General features: G+C 35.9%; 4 protein-coding genes across 9 annotated transcripts in view; 2 read left to right on the forward strand and 2 right to left on the reverse strand.

Annotated features, from left to right (window-relative positions):
• LOC105691621 (pumilio homolog 3) lies at window positions 1-2,467 on the forward strand. Of its 2 annotated transcripts, none has more exons than XM_012410243.3 (2): window positions 1-197; window positions 433-2,467. In XM_012410243.3, the coding sequence occupies exon 2, from the start codon at window positions 447-449 to the stop codon at window positions 2,367-2,369; it is 1,923 nt and encodes a 640-aa protein (XP_012265666.2). In that variant the 5' UTR covers window positions 1-197; window positions 433-446; the 3' UTR covers window positions 2,370-2,467. The 2 variants fall into 2 exon arrangements, with proteins under 2 accessions (XP_012265666.2, XP_012265665.2); XM_012410242.3 differs by having other exon boundaries at window positions 2-197; window positions 430-2,467.
• Window positions 2,212-12,558, reverse strand: LOC105691544 (proteasome adapter and scaffold protein ECM29). Its single transcript, XM_012410077.2, has 28 exons — window positions 12,407-12,558; window positions 11,705-11,952; window positions 11,448-11,566; window positions 11,226-11,375; window positions 10,829-11,107; window positions 10,533-10,728; window positions 10,341-10,426; window positions 10,072-10,273; window positions 9,254-9,399; window positions 8,875-9,178; window positions 8,596-8,782; window positions 8,122-8,478; window positions 7,875-8,050; window positions 7,708-7,809; window positions 7,411-7,617; window positions 7,180-7,294; window positions 6,673-6,856; window positions 6,292-6,580; window positions 5,947-6,180; window positions 5,489-5,833; window positions 5,251-5,407; window positions 5,011-5,169; window positions 4,795-4,926; window positions 4,393-4,702; window positions 4,075-4,258; window positions 3,836-3,971; window positions 3,551-3,760; window positions 2,212-3,415 (listed from the first exon to the last, which is right to left on the reverse strand). The coding sequence occupies exons 1-28, from the start codon at window positions 12,429-12,431 to the stop codon at window positions 3,213-3,215; spliced, it is 5,442 nt and encodes a 1,813-aa protein (XP_012265500.2). The 5' UTR covers window positions 12,432-12,558; the 3' UTR covers window positions 2,212-3,212.
• Window positions 12,540-15,678, reverse strand: LOC105691582. Of its 2 annotated transcripts, none has more exons than XM_048651990.1 (7): window positions 15,295-15,678; window positions 13,776-13,998; window positions 13,562-13,685; window positions 13,272-13,414; window positions 13,098-13,203; window positions 12,879-12,993; window positions 12,540-12,768 (listed from the first exon to the last, which is right to left on the reverse strand). In XM_048651990.1, exons 2-7 carry the CDS (start codon window positions 13,987-13,989, stop codon window positions 12,616-12,618), a joined length of 855 nt encoding a protein of 284 aa, XP_048507947.1. In that variant the 5' UTR covers window positions 13,990-13,998; window positions 15,295-15,678; the 3' UTR covers window positions 12,540-12,615. The 2 variants fall into 2 exon arrangements, with proteins under 2 accessions (XP_048507947.1, XP_048507940.1); XM_048651983.1 differs by having other exon boundaries at window positions 14,947-15,678.
• LOC105691579 (glycogen debranching enzyme) overlaps window positions 14,177-22,555 on the forward strand; it is a 12,803-nt gene continuing 4,424 nt past the window's right edge. The window contains exons 1-20 of one of the 4 annotated variants that reach the window (XM_012410157.3): window positions 14,177-14,399; window positions 14,602-14,667; window positions 17,189-17,312; window positions 17,421-17,610; window positions 17,716-17,926; window positions 18,012-18,146; window positions 18,239-18,457; window positions 18,582-18,820; window positions 18,961-19,173; window positions 19,305-19,499; window positions 19,570-19,699; window positions 19,782-19,905; window positions 20,056-20,321; window positions 20,407-20,568; window positions 20,731-20,939; window positions 21,049-21,252; window positions 21,333-21,565; window positions 21,699-21,788; window positions 21,922-22,099; window positions 22,192-22,548. In XM_012410157.3, coding sequence (XP_012265580.2) covers window positions 17,204-17,312; window positions 17,421-17,610; window positions 17,716-17,926; window positions 18,012-18,146; window positions 18,239-18,457; window positions 18,582-18,820; window positions 18,961-19,173; window positions 19,305-19,499; window positions 19,570-19,699; window positions 19,782-19,905; window positions 20,056-20,321; window positions 20,407-20,568; window positions 20,731-20,939; window positions 21,049-21,252; window positions 21,333-21,565; window positions 21,699-21,788; window positions 21,922-22,099; window positions 22,192-22,548 — 3,464 coding nt within the window. In that variant the 5' untranslated portion in view covers window positions 14,177-14,399; window positions 14,602-14,667; window positions 17,189-17,203. Of the gene's footprint in view, window positions 14,400-14,601; window positions 14,668-15,973; window positions 16,112-17,188; window positions 17,313-17,420; window positions 17,611-17,715; window positions 17,927-18,011; window positions 18,147-18,238; window positions 18,458-18,581; window positions 18,821-18,960; window positions 19,174-19,304; window positions 19,500-19,569; window positions 19,700-19,781; window positions 19,906-20,055; window positions 20,322-20,406; window positions 20,569-20,730; window positions 20,940-21,048; window positions 21,253-21,332; window positions 21,566-21,698; window positions 21,789-21,921; window positions 22,100-22,191; window positions 22,549-22,555 lie in introns of those variants that run through there. The other 3 variants (XM_012410150.3, XM_012410155.3, XM_048651865.1) reach the window with 3 other exon arrangements.

Here is a 22,555-nt window from a genome sequence, read left to right on the forward strand (position 1 = left end):
CCAGCAAGCAAGTATCGTAACGTAGCTTCTTCTGTTTTTAATAAAGTCCGCGCACGTGTTTGCGGGCAATTGTAATTTGAGGTTCTGTGCTGCTGTCGTTTAACTGGTTCAACTTCCCAAGCTATTCAAATAACTTCTCCGATTCTGTTGTATTATTACTCAGGAATAAGAGCAACGTTCCTAAGTGACATTGAAAAGTAAGCATCCCAAATATATTGATTCATAGTGCATTCGGTAGAAAATAGTCTATTATTAACAGGTTAGACATGTGTATAGCTTCGTGTAACTCTTCGATACAATGTTATTTCCCCAAAATGTTGACAAGCTGACCATGTGAATGTATATTCGAATATTTCAATCATTCAAAAGAGCATCATAAATGGATATAAAATACAACCTATTCCTGAATATGGTCATTTTGATTTGCAGCAGACTACAGATCAAAGATGAAACGCAAAGATCAGGAGAAAACTGATGTTGAACCCAAAACTAAGAAGATCAAGAAAAGTGTCGGCTTTTCTGACAAAGTCAATTCTGATAAAATTTCGAATGTCAAAACAAAGAAGGCATTGGTAGTTCCTGTAAAAGATGGAATCAAAGCACAGAAAGTTAAATTTCAGAAGCCTACTGCAGCTAAAAAATCTGATAAAGGAGACAAATCCAAGAAATTTAATAAGCAAGTAGGAAAGAATAAATTAAAGGGATCAGATGCTGATTCAAAAACTAGCATCACAAATGCAAGTGAAAAGCCAGATTGGCTCGAGTTTAAGAAACAAAAAAAATTGCTCAAAGAAACAAGAAGAGCTAAAAGACTGTCTGAGGCTTACGATGTAACTGTCAAAGCCAAGAAAATAGGAGAAATTTTACGTAGAGCAGATTGCTCCAAAGAAGAGCGTGAGGAGCACACTGTACAGTTGTTCAAGTTACTTGAAGGTCAATTTGGTAAGATTGTCTTCATGCATGATATGGCCAGAATTGTTCAATGGCTACTTAAGTACTGCTCAGCTGAAACTAGGGAATCAATTCTTTCGGAATTAAAAGATAGTATAGTTCTCATGCTACAGTCTAAGTATGCAAAAAACTGTATCAAAATAATGCTCGATTATGGAACAGCCAAAATTCGAGAAACTATAATCAAAGCTTGTAATGGTCACATCATCAAACTAATAAGCCATTCTGTAGCCGCACCAATTGTAGAACTTGCTTATTCAACCTGGGCAACTGATAAAGATAAGCTTTATTTCAAACAAGAATTTTATGGTGACATGTACAAACAAGCTAAAGACAATGAAATTAAAACTCTATCTGATGTTTATAAATCTTCACCAGACATGAAATCAGCAACTTTGTCTGCTGTAAAAAGTAATTTGGTTAAAATATTGAACAAGAAAGTAATTAATACTGCACTTGTGCATTCAGTGTTATTAGAATTCTTGAAAAACTGCACAAACGAAGATAGAGATGAAATGATTGTTATGTTTAGAAGTTTCATTGTTGAATTATCTCGGACAAAAGATGGTACTGAAGTAGCAATAATTTGCCTAAGACATGGGACGAATAAGGATAAAAAAATTGCAATGAAAGCACTGAAAGATCAAGTTAAAACACTAGCGACAAATGAGCATGGTCACATGGTGTTGTTAGCATTATTTGATTACGTTGACGACACAGTGCTTGTTAAAAAAATGGTTCTGTCCGAATTGCAAGAAAACGTAACAGAAATTGCATTGCATGAACATGGTAGATCAGTCATTCTGTATCTTGTTGCCCGGCGAGACCTTCATTATTTTCACCCAAAACTGGTGGAACAACTTAAACAAGGAGATGAGAATGCAACGAGTAAAAAATCATCAGAAGTTCGGGAAAAAGAACTATTGGATGCAGTTATTACAAAGTTTTTAACCACCGTAGCTACTGAAACAGCAGCTTGGTTATCAAATAGTTCTATTTCAATGGTAACATTGGCAATCTTAAAAGTGGGAGATGGAGAGTCTCTCATAAACGCCTACGAAGCTATTTCAAATTATATAACAGATCCAGAATCTATAATAACAGAAAACAAAGTTCATCACAAAGCAATTGAGTATTCCGGCCTTCACATGATGCTAAAAAAATTGATACAGCATGATAAGGTCCTTATGAAGGAAGAGAAACCTACTTTTGGTGAAACATTAATTGAAAGATTAGAGACAGCTGTAATCAAGCAGTGGGTCGAATTCAATAGGGGATGTTTTATTCTGATAACGCTACTTGAAAATAGCACTCAATCAAATTCTGATCGCTTAATAGCCAAATTGAAGCCACTGATTAAAGTCTTAAAATCTAAAAAAACACCAGGAGCATTGATATTGCTAAAAAAACTACAATAATATTTTTTCAGTGCATATGACATTACCTGTGTAAAAATAGTCTTCGTTAATGACTGTAAAAACTATGAGAACAGAAATATAAAATTGTATCAACACAACTTCACAATTTTTCTGCCACATGTGCGCATTTATCATATGTATACAGACTTTCCATCTTATCCCAACCTCCAACAAATCATATCTTTAATATCGGTTTGATTTCGCTTGCACCTGTGAAATCTTTCATTTACACAAAATCCAGTTTGAACTTGATTTATTAAACTTTCGCTGCAATATAAATAAATGGGCTAAGTTACATAATATCACTACAAAGGTAACCATGACGGGCTAGTCACGTTAAAATGTAAGATCATCAGCCTTATGCAATACAGCTATATTGGAAATTACCTAGAATTAAATTACCTTGGTTCAATGTAGAAACGGGAAAGAGAATTGGCACAAGCGAAATTAGCAACAATTGTCGAATCAATATTTTCTAATTAAGTCCAAATTTTTTGATTTTATTAAGTGAATATTATAATTAAACGTATAGGAGGTACAATATTACTGATCCGTATGCTGACCGCAATTTCTACTCGATGTTTTATACCGTTTGTAGCAAAATCTAATGCTTTTTTGAAAGTTTGACAAAAATATTACCAAGATTGCTAGGAACAAGAATTCTTACCAAGCATGGGATATGGAAACTGCATGTGTTCATGGCACTGAATATTCAAAGTATTTTCGTCAGACTTAACCTGGATTACGGTTCCAAGCCTCAACATCCAGTTCATAAGTTAGAAAGCCTCGTGCCTTCCAATGAACCTTTTTTAATTAGTAAGTGCATCCATTCGCGCATATTGCTTAGACTTTCAAAATATCTCTGATATCGACTACCCTTGAACGTATTTCTGGCTGGTGGTCCTTTGATAATTCTGGCAACAGCTCCTTGAATAAGGATATCAACTTTTCGAGCTCAACTGTGTTATTTACATCACGCAGTTTTCGAGAAACTGTGAAAATAATGTTCAGTGCTTCCTTTCGTATCCTTGTGTATTTGGATATACCTGTGAATGATAATACTTAGAAGTAGATGCATTTATCATCACACATGATTTCATTATTCCAATCATTTGCTCAAAGCTCAATGCAACATAGAACTTGGATAACAATTAAAACTAATAAAAGGAAATAGTTTTTACCCAATGAATTCCTCAAAATCTTGCTGATCGTATCGCAGATTGAAGCCAACATCTCCTTGTCTTCTGGACTAGCGCTGGTACTATCTATTTTCATGAGAATAAGTTTGTCAACAAAAAGGCTCAGCGCTCCCAAAATTGCAACTTGCACTGGCCTTGTACTACTTGGCAACGTTTTGTGGCAGTGTGTAACAAACTGAATACAATATTTATCTGGAATCAATGGTAGAGGTGATTGTTGAGATGTTGATTCAAATTTATGAATCACTTATGAGATCAAATAGATACCTTGTGTTTCCTTGGTGGAAGGCCACGCCTTTCCAAGCGTTTCATACACTGTTTCTTGTAATTTCATATTCAACTCCCTTTTCTTAGAATTTTCTTCAGCTGAATTCTCTTCATCTTCATCCGGTTTATTCGATAGCTGGCGGCATAGCAGACATATTGTAAAAAAACTTAGTAATTGACCTTTGATATAAATAATAAACTGACGTAATAATGCTTCTCTCAAAGGTTAAATAGCTCACTTTTAAAAGAATTTCCTGGGCAATGTCATACACCTGTGTGAATCGATCAATATCGAGTCCATATAAGACATCGGAAAATGCTTTGAGGGCATGGCGGCGATATTCCAGTGCTTCCTTTTTACTTTCTTTATATAATGCATCCAAAGCTGATGCCACAAGATCATAATTTTTTTCCATGGTGTCTCTGTATTGATAATTTTGAATATAATCACTTTCCCGCATTACATGCAACCAAATATTATAAAACTTCGATGTCACAGAAAAAAAATAGTGAAATTAAAAAACTGAATATCAAATTTACTATCAGTAAATACCTACTTGCTGTTGCATGCCAAGTTAGCAAGGGCATTTAAGAGACGTTCTTTGCCATTCCAGGTTCTTCCTTGCAAGCCATTAGTTAAAATTTTCAGCAGATTATTCCTTGCCTCAGCTTCTATACCAGCACCTAATTTAGTGGCGACGGTTGCCACAGCATTTGCAGCTTGAGCTTTAGTCGTCCATGAGGCTGATTCCAAGGCCGTATTCAAAGTACTTATTATAATGGTCAAGTTTTGTTTAATCCCAGATTCGGTACCTGGGGCTATTTCCCCCCAAAGATCTGTCCAGAGTTCAATTGTATTTTCTGTTTCTAACATTAATGAATAAAAATATCAGCATGAAAAATAGTGTAATTGATTTGGTTAAAAGTAATTACTGCATCTGTGACTCTCATATACAAACCTGGACTTTTTTCAGCGTGCATAGCAAAGAATGTGAGAGGTACTACAATGTCTGAATAATTTTTTATAATTTCCTGGTTGTGGTTGTTAATAGATTGTAGAGTCTGTCCAATAGCTAATCTGATTGCATCATCTGGTAAATATTCAATCTCATAAAAATAATTGTCATACAAATTGGGACACATGTGTCATTAATTGTTTGATATTTAGATCTCACCTTCCCTCTCCATGTACCAAGTATTCAACATAGCAAATAACTTTTCCAGACTAGACCCCTTTGCTGACCCAACGACATGCCCGATGGTAATTGCGTTATTTTTTCGGACTGCTGAATTCCGATCTGTTAAACCATTTACCAAAGCAGCCAAAAGTTTACCTGCATCAAAATCAAACTCATTGACCAAATTAGGATAATTAAGTAAATCTAGATTCATGCTTACTGTGTTGGATTACTAACCGGCGTAGGGTTGTAATTCCTGTTTCAAATGACTACAAAGAAGTATTAAGAGATGCGAGCAAGCCACTTTAGTTCCAAGTACTATACTAGATTTGATCAAATCTATCACTTTTGGCATCAACTCCTTAAGGATAGGGGCATCGATGTACTGTATGCACTGTAAACGAGAATGGATACTTGTCAAAAAATTATTTACAAGCGATATAGATAAATACATCTGAAATGCTTTAATGTTAACCTTAGTCATAGTTTCTGTTGTATAATGGCTTTTTGCCACACTAACTCTGACACTGTCAATTACTTCCTGCGCCTCAGGATTGGCCCCATATCTAGTATTGAGTTGAGTGAGATTTGGATTTTCGAGTCCTCCAGTTGCTGTCAATAGAGCTGGTATCAAACTATGTAATGAAGGTTTCAATAATTTTCCAGCTGCAGTTACAAGTTGCGATATAGTTTGCAGTGATATTGCACGAATTGAACCCACAGTATGAATAATTCCAATATCTATAAGTACTGGTAATACTGCTTGGAGGACCTCTTCTCCTGCTTTCCCATAGGAAGCATCACAATTTCTTACAGTGACCTAGATTGAGATATAGACAAAATGAAATCTGGGAAGTTGAGCTAATCTTATACAGTAATGTAATGTCCAACTGTCCATGAAAAATCCTGTAATGACATATCGTCAGATTTTACCTTGCTTAAAATTTTAGTAGTGTTAGTTGCAGCAAGTCTGGTACCCTCATGCACGTCATCCATCACTCGGAACAACTGTTTCCATAATTCAGGACCACAATCTGCTAAATTGATAGGAGCATTGGATTTCAAAAGATCCGCCAGTGCAAGACAACTGCTTATTCGTACTCGCCATTGCTCGTTTGTCAAATTGGTCAGTATATCTTGCATTATTTCTTTGTGATATGACTCAACCTAAATCATACATAGAAAATTCACCCATTTGATGAAAATAAGTTGATTGCGTCAACCACTTTTACTGATCAATGATCAGAAAGAGGAAAAGAGAAGACATGTTAAACTCACAGCCTTATGAGTAGAAGGTACAATTGCATGCCAGATGCTGGCCATACTTTGTTGAATCTTTGGTGTTGGATCAAACTGGTACCTGTACAATCTTGGCACAATAGTTGGCAAATATTTATTCAATTCATCACTTGCCAGTGTTGCAATTGCTGAAAATCCAAATGCAGCTCCTTTTTTCGATGTCCAAACTGCGTTATGGTTTGCCAAGTGCATAAACCGATAGACTAACTCTGGCTGATTCAAATCTGAGGCAAGCGAACAAATTTCTCTATACGTCGAAAGATTGCCCCTGTGAACGTGTAAAAGTATTCAATTACTGAATGCTTGAGCCACTCAAAAACTAAGATCACTTTTGTGAAGACCAAGAAAAAACAAATTTACCCAGTTGGACTTTTTCCCAGCAGACCTTCTTCAAATAATTTAGTATCACTTGTGACTTGAGTCACCGTTTTTCGACCTTGCATCAGCTGCTCTAATAAGTTAGAGACCAGTGATTTGCGGTCACTCTCTTCGCTGCTATCATATACCAATCCTAATCCCTTAGATGCAATATCTTGTACGATGTCTGGCATAGAAAAATTAGTAAATCAATTATTAGTAGAATCCTGTTCAGATGGATAAGAAGTGCAAAGGCACAGTTGATACGTAATTTTCACGACTTACTTATGATAGTTCTGTGAACATGGTACGTGGAACGGACATGGCCAACAAATATTTTCGGACTGCAAACTACAGACCAACGATTGCAAAGAAATAAAAGTACGAAAATGATTTTTTTTAACATTTCTGGTGCCATGTTCTCAGAGCTATTCGTTACCAAGAAACGTATCCTCAGTGTCAACAGATTTTTTACTTAAATGACTTATAATTTGAATCTGTAATACGTACCATTATTTTCGGATAAGAAATCCATGAATGCATTTTGAACTGTAGGTAACCTCTCGATGACTGGAGCTCGATCAGAATTATGTCTGAGTAGCGCCAACAGCCAAATACACACAGCCTGATCAAGTGAAAATTTACATAATGATAGGGGATCAAGATTACGCATAATAACTTTTTTCAATCTCAGGTGGACATGACAAAGCAATCCATGCATAGATGTACAGTAAATCCTACCTGTCTTGAATTCGGATGGGGACTGAGAGCCAGTTTGAACAACTCTTCCAACAACCATGCCAGTAGCTTGTCACTTTCATCGGTGAATGCAACCTTGTATTGGCTGGGAAGTGTGCTCCAAGCATCTCTTGCTACGGGTGCAGCCTGACCCTGTACACAGCAGACCAGGGATTCTCCAATTGTTAGGTGGACTTCGATATCTTTAGTCTATTAACATAAAAAAAGCCTGTGTGTAAAATTACATAACTGTTTGAATTTTAGGTGTTCAACAAATTCATTTTATAAAATAGCACTTACCTCCTTGGCCATGTCCACAAACTTCTGAACAATTGATCTTGTATGTGGGAACTCTTCACCGACACATATGAAACCTAAAGACAAAGCTGCCTTTTCTTTGACCTGAAATGACATTAAAAATTAAAGGTCAATGCTACCTTTGGACGTTGTTCGATTGGTTTACGAACCTTAGATGATAATTTAACATTGTTGAGGATGCCAAACAACTTGGTTACTACTGCTGCCTTGTTCGGTTCCTCTCCTTCTTCTGCTGGTATAGGTAAGGATGTTGTTTTACCCAATAAACCTATTCCTTCGCAAGCTGCACTGACGAGCGAAGCATTGTTGTCACTCAAAAATGCATCTACAAATGATGAAAGACGGAACATTCAGGGGTGACAATAGTCTGAGACCTGAAAGAGAAAGAACACTTACAAATTAATTTTATTGCGTTGACATAATTTTCCCACTTGAGCATTTCACTCTTATCTTCATTTCTACGTAGAATTAATTTTCGCTCCATCATGTAGGATAAGGCTAATATAGCTCCATGCTGAGTTTCTAGCACCTTATTTCGGCTCACATTGATGATCTCTGCTACTTGCTTTTCAAATTCTCCACTAGGGATATGAGCTGCTACAACTCCATAAATTTTTGCAGCTAATTCACGGGTATCTTTTTTTGTTGACGTTAATAAAGTTCGGAGCCATGGGAGATCACTTTTGTATCGTGATGTTGTTTCAATCGGAATTGTGCCAATAACTTCCAAAAACGCAGTGAGCGGAACCAGGCCTGAGCATAAAAAAAAGGTAAAAACTCGTCTCATTCATCAACAGCAGTCTTTCACTGTTTACAGAGGGCATATTTCTGAGTTGAAATGCAACATATTGTACTTTACGATCATAATACCTGCAGTTACTTGGATGAGAAGTAAAATTATGTCAAGATAATTGTTAAGAGGTTCAGGGCACGTTTGAAATAAATTCCTCAAATAAGTTCCAATTAATGGGCTGTACTCCGATGGATGTTGAATAGGCTCGTTATGTGATGGTATTTCAGCAGATTTAGCCAGGCACAAACGTAAGTACGTGATAATCTATCGATTAAAAATTGTATCGTAATTTGTGAGTTACAAGAAGGAATATAAGAATCTTTATTTGTAACATTTATGAAATCATATTTTTTTACCTCAGTACACGTCGTAATATTGTAGGGAAGAGTTTTACTACCAATGCTCACTGTTCCAGTGGTCTCACTGAGTCTTGCTTGCATTTTAGAATGAATGTACGTTACAAGTTTGGGAAAATCTGGCAGAAAAACGTTTTTGGCAAAATCTTTATCTCGTTCATTTTTGTGAGCAGTTCCATACAATGCTTTTATAGCTGCAGCAGTCACTTCATCTTTAGTATCACCGGTTGCCAGAAGCAAAAGGTAACGGGAAGGTGCATCATCCGGTGGGAACACAGTCGCTGCATAATGCACAGCAACAAATCTGTCAAATCATCACATGTGAATATACAAAAAATAATTCCCAATTGCAATACACTGCGCTTCACTCCGATCTTACCTGACGCTTGAATCAGCTGATTCAATATGAATAGAAAGCAAGGTATGCATCATAGCTATGGTATCCTCTTCCCCTTTTTGAAGTACATATGCTGGCGTCATGCTGAGCAATGCGTCTCTTATGGACTGTCTCAACCCACTATCAGTCTGAAAAATAAAAATAGGTACAATTAGCAATACATTATTAAGGTCAAAATACATAATGAAACATATGCTCAATCAGTTGGAAAATAATTAAGTTTTTGGCTTCAAACAGCGTAAAAATGCAAAGCTAAAAGCTTGTAGTATTTAATTTTTTTCGATTTTAGAGCCAAAAATCAAAATAGGTTTTTTGGGCGTATTTTCTCATATTTTGAGCTAATAAATCCAAATCTGCAAACCAAATTGATCTATCTATCGGAATCATCCAGTTATCGCCAATTTTTCGCTTTTCGGATCAGAAAACTTGAGATATCTCGATTGGTTTTGGTCGTAACGCAATTCAGTCGACGGATCTATGTGCTTACACCAAAATTAAAAGAATGAGTCAAAGTAATGCTAAAAAGCAAGTTGAGATTATTCAAAGGCCTCTCAATTTTTCAGTTTCTACCCTCCTTTGTAAAATAAAACTTCGCCTGGGGTGAAATATATCTTTCTGATATACACCTAACTGTATAACGCCTCACTGACACACAATTTTCCCGCTAATTCGCATTTTGTAATTGCTGGTTGATATATTTTTTGAGTATTTTAAATTTTACATCTCATCAGCTAGCCAACATACGAATAAAAAGACAGCCCAGCATAAATACAATGGTTTGAGTTAATTCCTTTACTCACCGATGCTAAAGTATCAAAGAAATGTTGCAGCATACTCAAGTCTTTGTTCACGAGACCTGGAGAGTTATTTGGAATTTTTTGGCCCAGTTGTCCGATGACTGTGTAAGCCATTGCCTTATGTGCTGGGTCACCTTCCGCTATCAATTTCCTCATTCCATTCAAAATGACACCAGCCACTCGCATCAATTGAGCAAGATTGCATCTGAATTAATCAAAAAAGTTGAATTTGAACTATCAAGTGAAATAATCGACACCTGAATCAAACTCACTGTTGTACAATGTTTGATGTGAATTGCAGAGCCAACGATTTCAGTTTTGGATTCGTGTTGCTTCCATAAAGTGAATCGAAAACTACCTGGAAAATTATACAATCATCATAGAACTATTTGCATTTTATAAATACCCACTGGCATATAAAATAACAATAGACAGATATACTTTAATCACTACTAAAATCTTACTTGAATGCAAGGTGGAATGATAAAACCAGCTCTGGTTACCCGACATAGGTAATGCAATAGCTTGAGACGAATTCTTGTATTTGCTGGGAGTCTTTTCATTTCTGGCTTCACCCACTTCTCAGTCGCTAAGGCATCAGTACCCAAAAATAGGGGATATAATGGTGCAGCTAGCTGCATTGATCCCCAATCCAAAGTACTAAAATGAAAAGGACCCAAAATTCAAGGCTATCTCCATAGTTTTTCTGTAACTTGATGCGACGCGTCTTCGAATTACTAATAATCTCAGTTCTCCTTACCCAGCAATTTTTTTAAGTTCAAGATCAGCCATGTTAGCTACGCTAAATCTTGTATCTGCTGCAGCTACGATCAAATGTATAAGAATGTCAGCGTCGGCAAAAAATCCACCAGCAACGAATTTGACTATTCCCAACTTTGTCTGCTCGAGTTGTTCAGCTGTGGGCGGGCTCTCACCTATGACCCTTTTAAATGCATATTCACTAAGCCCAGCTGGTACTGGAAATTGTGACCAATCAATGGGTTGCCCTGCCTGGTGATTCTCTGTTTGACCTACAGATCTGTCAATATCCAACATATATTTTGTTAATCAATGTGATACGAATTTATTTTTTAGAAGTGGATGAGCAATGCCTTTAATATTCGAAACAGACAAGGATGATATAGATATGTACCCACCCATATGGCAATAGTAAAACATCAAGCATGAAGTTTATTAACTGTTTGGCTACATAAGGCTTATCCTGCAGCCCCAGTAGAGAAGCTCGCTTATCACTGTCGAGTGGTATATTTATATATCCCAAAGCAGGCATTATAATCAGCATTAGACTGAAAAAGCAAACTTATGAGCAATATAATTCTTTTTACTTACTATCATTATATTCAACACTAAGTTTTTACCTATCTTGATGAGAGAGTGGTTTTCCTTCAATGGCATTCAGTACACTTGGGATCAGTTCGCCTTGCTTACTAATTTCCATTCTTGGATATCCAAGTTTTATGTAAATGATAGTGAAGTTCTACAGAAAGAGGAGAAAACAATTTTTCACACATGAGTGTCTGACGTATATTCTGCAAATTAGCTATCAAATATTTGCTAAGCTTTTGCAATTTTGTGTTATGAAGAAATTACAATACAAAGTTTCATCTTCACTTACAATAACAAAAGAGCTGGCAGCTGGGTCTTGATATTGAAGTAATAATGCTTCAACTGGAAGTTGAACTTGAGGTCGGCTTTTTACCCTCCGATTTATATGTATTAACAATTCCATAACTTTTTTTCGAACACCTTCCTGGGCACTAGATAGCTTAAGTAATACAGGAGGTAAGAACTTGCATACTGATGCTTGTAGCTGTTCATCAGTTTCAGCTGATCCCAATCGTAGGAATACCCGCTCCAATAAAACTGAAAAATTGAAATATTACCTAAATCATTACATTTCCAGGATTCTACGGAGGGTGAAAAATAGTTTCTTATGATATCTCGTTTGGGGTAGAGGTGTAGGAAATTATTGAGAGCATTGATCGTGTGTACTTAATATTCAACATGATTTAAAGTTTTTAAATTCAGGTATTGTAGGATAAAAATTGACAAGTACATTCGCAATCAGCATGACGTTGAAAATTCGAATTTGAACGCAGCCTTTTATTAAAAATTAAGGGCGTGAAGTTGCCTTTTCATATGGCGGCGTGACATTTGATTTTGCTTTGCATGCCATAAAATAGACTTAACATTTGATTTTTGAAGATGCGAATTGATAAATATGTAGTTCAATCATTATTTAATGAGATGGCAGATACCATAATATGATTACTTTCTTAAGTGTAGTATGAAACAAATTTTTCTCCAGGTAACTTACTCAGCTCGTCCGTGGCCGCTGCCATTTTGGAACTGTCTTGGTAAAGCGAATGACATGTCAAGAATACAACGTTAGGAAGTTCATCGATGCGTTGATTACTAACTTAGAGCATATATTATTAAATAGTCAACTCTCCATGATCTCAAAATTTTATTCGTTTTACATAGATACAAGGACAATTATATCCAGGAATGGTGACCTGAAAAATCCTACGATAGTAACAGAGTAACAACAGTGGTGATGGTGAATATTGTAAGACTGAGGTTACGTCCGAAACACTTGGGAAGAGATGCGTACGACGAAGCTTTTTCAGACATTGCATTCAGGACAACAGGATTATTCTGGAGATTCGGACACTTCGCCTGGAAATATAAATTTATTTCAAAATTTATGTGGTGAAAAGTCCAGAATCTTTAATCTAATCTTTGAGTATCATCTTTATTGCTAGCAGGAGAATTGTTGAAGTACTCACGTCAATAATCCTGTCTACTACTTCAACTACGAGCTCCTTCATGATTTCAGCTGCCTTTATGCCACAGAGCATTGCAGTCTTTGTGTAATAGCAATCTGATATTAGTTTATACTCTCTGCAAGTTCAAATGTTCAAAAGCCAACTAAATTACAAAAATAATAGATTTGCACAATTTGTGTCCATTATCTCAGCTCTGGACATGTAGAGCCAATTTCATACTTGCATAGTTCACTACGATCCATATTTTCTGTCCAATCAGCTGGGCCAGCACAATCCGTATATTCGGCATGAAGCTCGTGGAAACAAGTCAGATAGTTTCTATAGCCTATTGAAATAATTCTTGAGCTTTGGTTGATTAAAAAAAAAATGCACTCACAAAATCAAAAAACATACTTTTTTGGTAATTGGATTCCACACATAGCTTAGTACTGAGAATACGGAGTCCTGCAATCAGTTGCATGTAGAGATGATCTTGTGGCAAAGGTACACAGGTTTGTATAAAAGAATCAATGGAATCCAAATTACCAGCAATCCTCCTAGACAATAAATGCAAATTAAAATTCTCTATATCGGACCAGTGAGATACCTGAACTGCAACGTAACTGATTTCCTAACATGTCATGCTTGTAATTTCTATAGAATTTACGTTTAACATAAGTATTGTTATGTATGTACCTACAAACCTACAAAGGTTCTCCAGATCTTTATATGATGCAATGAGTAAAAGACTCTCCGGGTTTATTACTTGTAGTTCAGCCAAAAAAGCCATTAACTGATTTTCGTCGCATTTCGTTGTTGGGTGAGCACCTGAAGTATTGAAGTTCTCATTGATTAATTAGTCAAACACAACAAGAGTTTTCTTTTCCCAGTATGGCACAGGTAAAATTTGTTATTTACTTCGTTCTCCCACAGGCTCAGAAGCACCTTCTCTGAGATTTTTATCATCTTCTCCACCATTTATTGAAGCATATTCTTCGTCGTACGTATCATCCTCACTGGTATACAGCTTAATTATCTCGTCTTGAGAATGTGTAGCTGTTAGCACAGTTGTGATAACGAAAAGTAGCCCAAGAATTTTCACTGAATTTTTGCCAAAACCCTCAAGGTCCATCTAGAGAATCTAAAAAAGGTATTCTAGCTACCAGCAATCCGAGATTTTCAAATTTGTTGCTGGAATTATGATTTTGTATGAAGCCGTGGCTGGCTTATGCGATTTGAAAGCTACCGCTATCGCAATATTGCAAACGTGCTTGAAGTACGCCGAAAAAGATCGACTGATTTCTATTGCTTGAGCGCAGCCCGTCGTCTGCAACATTTAAGGGATTTAAAAATGGAAGAATGCCCCAGTTTCTTGACCTTCAAAACCGTAGGGGTCAGATTTGAAATGATTTCTTGGTTGTCTGTCTAGTATAGTCATTGCGACTGGAGTGATTTTCAAATTCCACGTTATAAATTTCAAGATTCATTTGCTGATCCGTTTCTGTAAATCGAGTGTGTCGTAAGAACGTCCAAACTTCAATCGTATGTTTTTATAATTTATACAATTTTTCAAATCATCATGTCAGTTTTAAATCCCCTGCTTTTAATCATAATTAGTTAAAAAGTATTAGTTTCGCGACTTATTAACTGATATATTTTTTGCATGTTTTCGCAAATTCAACGATCGTTTCTGAGTTATATACAAGGTTAACTTTGTTATTTTTGTGTTACAATTTACAACAAGGACCCGTCACTGAATGAAATATTGTTTCATTCTATTGAACTAAATTTATACAGTGAATCTAGCTTCGTAAGTACTTTTTCTGTCATCAGAAAAAATCAAAGATCATTTCAACATTACATGTTTCTTGAATACTTGTTCGGTCATCTGCTAACAAATGAGAATCAGGTACGTACATGTTCCATCAAATACTTGGACATGTGATATTGTATACCAACATATCTAGCAATTATTAATAAATTTTCTTTAACAAAAACACTTGACCACAGGAAGATCGAACAAATATTTTACCATAAACGCTTATATTATTTAATATTGACAACATCAGCTTTGTTGTAAAGCAAATACCTTTTATCATATGATTTAGATACTTTCAAAATACGTGACCTCCATGAATAAAATGATCACCTAGATTCAAATAATTTCTATTCATAGTCGTTCCATGACATGACTGATTCATTCAAGTTTTTTCTTAAATATACTGATACTTGATAGATAAATGACGATTGAAACACATCATGACCTATGGCACAGATATCTGCATTCTGTATTGCATTGTACTTTACACTGTCTTAATTTCTGTCCTATGAACTGTGGTTCGAATGCTCACTGAGCTAGGTTTTAGCTCTGCAACAACCAAGTAATTGATTTTACGGTAATGCTTTGAAATTTTATCATTTGCCTATACATACATACTTTGTAGTTATGTTTGATTGTAATTTCTGGTTTAATGCAAATGCCGTAAATTTTTCACACTGTTGTAATAATTGACTATGTATCACTTGAAATTATAATAAAACTCGAATTAATCTGCCCAATCAATTCTTGTCCTTCTATTCAAATGAATCTTACGATTAGTGTTTCAGCTTAAGATTCAATTTAAATTCACTCCAAATCTATTCATTACCGCTTACAAACAGTGATAAGTAATGGTTGAAGACTTGTTTCTTATGACCTTTCATCACACGCTTACCGAGTGAACATCACATGGCAATAATCTTACAAAAACAAAATTGCACCCTATTCACCCTTTGATTGGTGATATTGATGACAGTAATAGATAGAATGAGCAACTTATTCCATTTTAAGTATGCTAAGGTGGGTGAGGAAACTCAGTGTCTAGTGTCATAACTTTGCAGTAATTTTCAGAAGACTTTGACTGTATTGTTCAAATCAAATTCCGAGTGAAGTAGGACATTCTACAAAATTTAACTCTTCCTCAATTGTTAATAAATTATTTAAAATTTTATAAATCTGTATATTGTAGAGAAAAAAAATATCAACAAAAATTGGATGGTGACAGACACAATAAAAACGCCTTGGATTGCTGCCTTATTTTTCATTTAAAAACTTCAGTAAATAGTAGCTTCTTATGTTGTGCAGTGTCGCAATGGGTACGTTGGCCGCAATAAGACATTTCATTCAAAACTCGACAAAGCTGCTTTTCAAGAGACTAGCATTTTTGATTGAACGGGTTTATAAATGGCACTGCTTTAGATTGCTCTGGGCTTATGTAAGTCTTAGAAAATATATTTATTTTTGACATCTAGGATAAATAACTTTAACTAAATAAATATACTTATTTTTATCATCTAGGATAAATAACTAACTCCATACTAAATCTAAATAAATACCACCCTCCTGATATGATTATATTCGCTAACTTGTGTGTTGTGGTTTGAACAAAACTCGATAAATTGTTCTAAAATATAGATAATTTACACAAAATACATTTGAGAATTTCAATCACAAAATTATATGCAAGCCTTTAAAAGACTTTTTTTTTTAATGTATATGCATAAAGTTGATGGTTTTCATGTTTGTATTTTGTCAGTCAGTGATTTAATGGTGTCCAATTCAGAAAAATTTTCTATGGCAACATAATACTCAATTTAAAACATAAGACTCGTGACTTGTATGTTCGGTGACAGGAAAAAGGCCTATTATCAACTATATTTCAATATGGTAGAAACAATATTCTCACAACGGTCGTTTAGTTGAATCCAAAGTTGTAACACAAGTAGCAAAAACTTTAATGAGAAGCTACTCTCTTTTGCTTTATGCATGTCCATGTAGCAGAACTAGAGTAACATTATACTTAGCTTTTCACCCGGTGACTGTTGCATTGTGCTCATAGTTTATATTAAGGATACGCACTCCCTTAGCACTTACTTGTTCTGTTTAATGCGTAAGTACTCAGCAAACTCTCCACCCACTTGGATTCATATCACAGTTATAAGATACATTATACCGTAGGTACCCTAAGTAGACTAAAAATATAAGATTATTCCAATAAATTCTTTCTAAAGCCCATCAACAATTTGTGTTTTATTTCTCTTTGTTTTCGACCAAATAACGAAACAGTTCTCCAGTTATGAAGCTATTTCAATTATAGGAGATTACATGAAATTCATTATCATGATCATGAACACATTAATTAAATAGATTTATATACTACAATGAATATCACGTTTTCATACTGTTGATTAAATACACCATTGTTGATTCTATTGTCCAGTTTTCAGTACTACGTGATAAACAAGTATTCAACATTGCATAAAAAAAATTATCCAAAAATCAATTACTTCAGGTTCTAGCCAAAAAAATGGACGAGGATCAAGAAGCAGTCAGGAGCATGTCTGATAAACAGCTGAGAGTCCTTGTCTTGAATAATGGGGAACATCAAGATGGAACACTTTATCGGTTGCGTAAAGGTATAGTTGAATATGAATAATTTTACACAATTTCTTTATAGCTATACTTGAACTATTTTTACATACTTCTCGACGGGTGAAAAAATATGGGCTCTTTTTTGGCAATAGGGTGGCAAGTGGAATTCAGGCTTGGGCCAAGTCTGCTTGGAAAATCCATTAATCTATTCACTAATCATCCATTGATACCACATCAGAAGTTTGAAAGGGCTACGTACTATCAATTGCCTTGGAAGAATGAGTCCGCCTCCTTAACTCTTGCATTGGCAGGATCATTCCACTACTACATCACAGATGCCAGGTAAATTGTCACATTTTGTACAAGACTCTTTCATATCAGTTTGTACTTGATTATGTGCTGTTCAACAATGCTTGAAAATTTAGTTAATTATCATTTGTGCTCAAGCGAGGATAGCAGCGAAGTTCCAATAAGTTCTGGATATCTCCTAGTAGATCCTGAATTACGTGTTGGTAGTGGTAAAGAAGTTCTTCCGTTAGATTGTATTCAGTGCCAAACTGTACTGTCAAAAGGCTTAGGCCCATTACCAACCTGGGAGAACAAGCTGTTGGTTGCTCGACACTCTGGATATAATATGATTCACTTTTCTCCAATCCAGGTAAGTTGGTAAGGATGTTGAGTAATTAAAAACACTCAATGTACTACATGACTCTGGTAATGATAATCGAATATTTTCCATTCAGGAACTTGGAGCATCAAAGTCTTCATACAGCTTAAGCAATCAGTTGAAGTTGAATCCTTTATTCAGTAGCGATGATAAGGAAGCTACCTTTGAAGAAGTTGAAGAACTGGTATCAAAAATACGTACTGAGTGGAATGTAAGATTTTCGTTATTTTCAATCGATTGTTTACCACTTTTTTCACTATATGGATTCTCTTTTCAAATACTCCTAATTGTTTTTGAATACAGGTACTTAGCATTTGTGACATTGTCTTGAATCATACTGCAAATGAAAGTCCATTCCTCATTCAACAACCAGAATGTACATACAATTGTCTGAATAGTCCTCATTTACGGCCAGCGTATATCTTAGATGCTGTGCTTTTTGAATTGACAATCCAAGTTGCATCTGGAGAATGGGAATTCAGAGGCATTCCCACAGTGGTAGAAACTGAGGAACACCTGAATGTAAGGATATCGCAGCTCACACAGTAGTTCAGAAATATGACATTCGCGTAATAAAACCACTGAAACTATCATAATAGACATAAGATATACAGTTGGTGTCAAATGCAATATGAATCAATTACAGGCAATCCGTCATGCATTGCACACATATTTTTTACCTCTGGTGAAAATTCATGAGATGTACACCTTGGACATCAACGAGACAGTAGCGGAGTTTCTGAGCTTGACTCGAAATCAGATACCACAAGAATCAGCTGGAGAAGTACCGGAAGATGGTATCTCCATAATTGGAGATCCCCAATTCCGGAGACTCAAGGCTACCATAGATATGCAGCTTGCATTACGAATCTATAATGTGTACAGGTACAGGCCATAATTACATTGTTTGCACATTATTGAGCAAAAAAGTGATATAAAAGATACTAGCCAGATTACATATTCTCACTTGAAGTAATATTACTATAGCCAATAGTTGCTATTCAATTAAAGAATTATCATTACAGAGCAAATTGTTTTGACGAAGAAACACGTCTCAAACGTTGTGCGGAAGAGCTGAAGGTGAAATTAGAAGAGCTGAATGGATCCATCATTAACGAAATACAAAATCATTTGAATGCTGCAATTGAGAATACAATTGCTGGCATCCGATACTTTAGAGTGCAATCTGATGGTCCTCGAGAGAAGGAAGTTAGTGAAAGGAATCCACTTGTTCCTAGGTAACCTCGTACACTATTTCCATGGGCATGTTTGTCACACAACTAATTATTCAACTCTGCTAAAATAACTTTCAATTAAATAATTCAACTCAAATACCAAACAAACCATTAGTTACATATTAAATTCACAGATACTTCACGGATTACGGAAAACCTACATCCTTAGCTGATCGAGAATCAATAATGTATTCCGATACAGGATGCTATTTAATGGCACATAATGGCTGGGTAATGAATAGTGATCCCTTGAAGAATTTTGCAGATTCAGATTCCACTGTCTACCTACGTAGAGAACTTATTGCCTGGGGTGATAGTGTAAAACTTAGGTATGGATATTCTATTGTCACTTAACTTGAAGACATGACTTATCAAAATACACGTTCTTGTTAAAACTAGGTACGGAAATTCACCTGATGATTGTCCATTTCTTTGGCAACAAATGACAAAGTATGTTGAGATGACTGCAAAAATTTTTGACGGCATACGATTGGATAATTGTCATTCAACTCCAATTCCAGTTGCTGAGGTATGTCATGCCATGATCATACATTGTGTATTCATAGCCGTTTTCGCACTCCTATTTAAGAAATACTGTTCCCATTCTCCAGTATCTTCTGGATGCTGCTCGTAGAGTCAACCCAGATTTATATGTCGTCGCCGAGTTGTTTACTAATTCTGACCAGAAGGACAACATTTTTGTAAATCGCCTTGGTGTGACGTCCTTAATCAGAGGTAAGTTTCATTGGTGGCTAATTAACATTCCATTGAAATCATATTTTTATACCCTTTTCAACCTCGTTAGTTCATTGATTTACTGCTCGTTTTATTTATCAATCGATATATCTGGTGTTTCAATTTGAATGATTTTCATTGTATTAATAGAAGCAATGTCTGCATGGGACAGTCATGAAGAAGGTAGACTGGTATATCGATATGGTGGTGAGCCGGTTGGAGCCTTTTTGCAGCCACGGCAACGACCATTGGTGCCAAACATTGCTCATGCCTTATTTATGGATTTAACTCATGACAACCCAAGCCCTGTGGAAAAACGCAGTGTATTTGACTTACTACCAAGTACAGCACTTGTGTCTATGGCATGTTGTGCCAGTGGTAGCAATCGCGGATACGATGAATTAGTGCCACACCACGTAAGTATCAGTTTGCAAGAAAATTAATTTGGAAGCATTGAGAGTTGTTCGGCTGTCAGCCAAGTATCGCTTCTACATTTCATAGATCCACGTCGTTGATGAAACCAGATTATATACATCATGGACGGATAACAATGAACTGGCTGAAAATAATCTAGCTCTTGTGAGTTCCAAGAGTGGTATAATTGCAGCTAAAAAGGCTTTAAATGATTTGCACTTTCTACTGGGAAAACAGAACTTTTCTCAGGTATGATCTATTATATCCTTATTCACTGAAATTTTAAGAAAACATAAGATACTGCAAAAATCTATAACATTTTTCAAATAGTGTAAACATTTAAGAACTGTATCCATTTCTGATTTAATCATCGATTTCTACGTTTTGTGTATGCTTGATCCAATGGAATAGGTCTTTGTCGATCAAATGGATACAGACATTGTAGCAGTAACTAGGCATTCGCCCAATACTCACGAGAGCGTTGTCCTGGTTGCATTCACTGCTTTCAAACATCCTGATTCCAATGCTAGTGACTTGAGACGACATATCAAACCTCTTCGAGTTGAAGGAGTTATTGACGAAATCGTGTTAGAAGCATCTTTAACTCACAATAGCATAAGGTAACTCGGAATTCCGTGTCGTGCTTTACATAATGTGTGGTTGCAGAATTCAGCATTTGGTAATAAGACAGAATTTTTTATCCATTGTCATTGCTATTATTTTTTTCAGAAATGGCAAATCGCCTTTCCATCAACCAGAGGAGTTTAGTCGGGATGAAGATATTATAAATGGATTGGCGGAATATTCATTGGATATTAAAGAGCACGTTCAAATTTGTAACTCTACTATTTTAGAGAAAGTCGACTCTGGTGATCCAAAAATTACACAGCTTAATTTTGTTAATTTCCAGCCTGGATCCATTGTAGTAATTCGGTACGTTAACATTGGCTGTTAAATACCTGTAAAGTTGAATTTTTTTCGGATAATACAACCCGTTTGATTTAATTTCACAGCGTATCACTACATAATAATATAAAACCGGCTCTGGACAAGCTACAAAATACCATTCAAACAATTACCTCAACTAAAAATTCAGATTTGCGCGTAATCATCTCTCGTATGAACTTGGCAGACCTCAATAGGGCTCTGTACCGTTGTGAACAAGAAGAGCGCGATGAAAGTTCTGGATCATATGGTGTTTATGATATTCCTGGATATGGGCCGTTAGTTTATGCCGGATTACAGGGTAATTAATTTGGCTATTCTAAAACCTGCATTTCTCTTAAAACCGAATTAGTTGCTGCAACCACTGGTTCAAAGTATTTCCAGAGACTGATAACACCTCTTCTGATTATTACCTTCTGCTGCCAACATTTCAGGTTTCATTTCATTGCTAGCTGAAATTCGTCCAAATAACGATCTTGGACATCCCATGTGTGCAAACCTCAGACAGGGTAACTGGATGATAGGTAATACGAGTTCATATCTCAATTTGTATCCGTAGATGCTACAAATACCAAATGCGTTGCGTTACAGATCAGAATCAATAATTAGTAGATTTAACCATTTCGTATTATAATGGTGACATATGGTATTTTTCAGACTACATTTGGCAAAGACTTAAAAGAGGCAAAGGTACAGCAGCCCTTGGGGAATGGATTGAACAAGCTGTGGAACCATTCAAAGTTATCCCTCGATATTTGGTGCCCAGCTACTTTGATGTTATTGTAACCAACGTTTACATGACTTTATTGGATCAGTGTTACTCACTTATGTCTAGGTAAGAGTATGATAGCTACATAGCTTTAGAGCCGCACTGCATTTAAAAATATACCTATACGTGTATTGACATTTATTGTTTATGTGTTTTAGCTTTGTTCAAAATGGTTCATCATTTACTAAATCAATGGCCCTTGTCTCTGTACAATTGGGGGGTATGATAAAATCTGCACAGCTCCCTGATCTGTCTCCAAATTTGACCCCACCTAAGCCTAAAATTGTGGAAACCGAAAATTCAAAGATGCAATCGTGCTTAACACTCTCTGCAGGCCTACCCCACTTTTCTGTCGGGTATATGCGAAACTGGGGAAGAGATACATTTATTGCAATGAGAGGATTGTTACTTTTAACCAATAGATCTAATGAAGCAAGATTTATTATTTTGGGTTTTGCTGGTACACTGAGGCATGGGCTCATCCCTAATTTACTTGATGGAGGAAAGAACTCAAGGTTTGTG

Source organism: Athalia rosae, chromosome 1 (genome assembly GCF_917208135.1).
Source record: "Athalia rosae chromosome 1, iyAthRosa1.1, whole genome shotgun sequence".
In the NCBI taxonomy this organism is placed as follows: domain Eukaryota; kingdom Metazoa; phylum Arthropoda; class Insecta; order Hymenoptera; family Athaliidae; genus Athalia; species Athalia rosae.

Bases quoted from the DNA above. Each gene is read 5' to 3' on its own strand.
- LOC105691621 (XM_012410243.3), top strand. From the start codon at position 447: ATGAAACGCAAAGATCAGGAGAAAACTGATGTTGAACCCAAAACTAAG.
- LOC105691544 (XM_012410077.2), bottom strand. From the start codon at position 12,431: ATGGCAGCGGCCACGGACGAGCTGA. The intron at 11,376-11,447 runs GTAAAAACTTAG...TTGCTTTTTCAG, and splicing joins CCACTCTCTCATCAAGATAG to TCTAATGCTGATTATAATGC. The intron at 6,581-6,672 runs GTAAATTTGTTT...ACACGTTCACAG, and splicing joins CTGGGAAAAAGTCCAACTGG to GGGCAATCTTTCGACGTATA.
- LOC105691582 (XM_048651990.1), bottom strand. From the start codon at position 13,989: ATGGACCTTGAGGGTTTTGGCAAAAATTCAGTGAAAATTCTTGGGCTA. The intron at 12,994-13,097 runs GTATGAAATTGG...TTGAACTTGCAG, and splicing joins GATCGTAGTGAACTATGCAA to AGAGTATAAACTAATATCAG. The intron at 12,769-12,878 runs GTGAGTACTTCA...TTATATTTCCAG, and splicing joins TAGTAGACAGGATTATTGAC to GCGAAGTGTCCGAATCTCCA.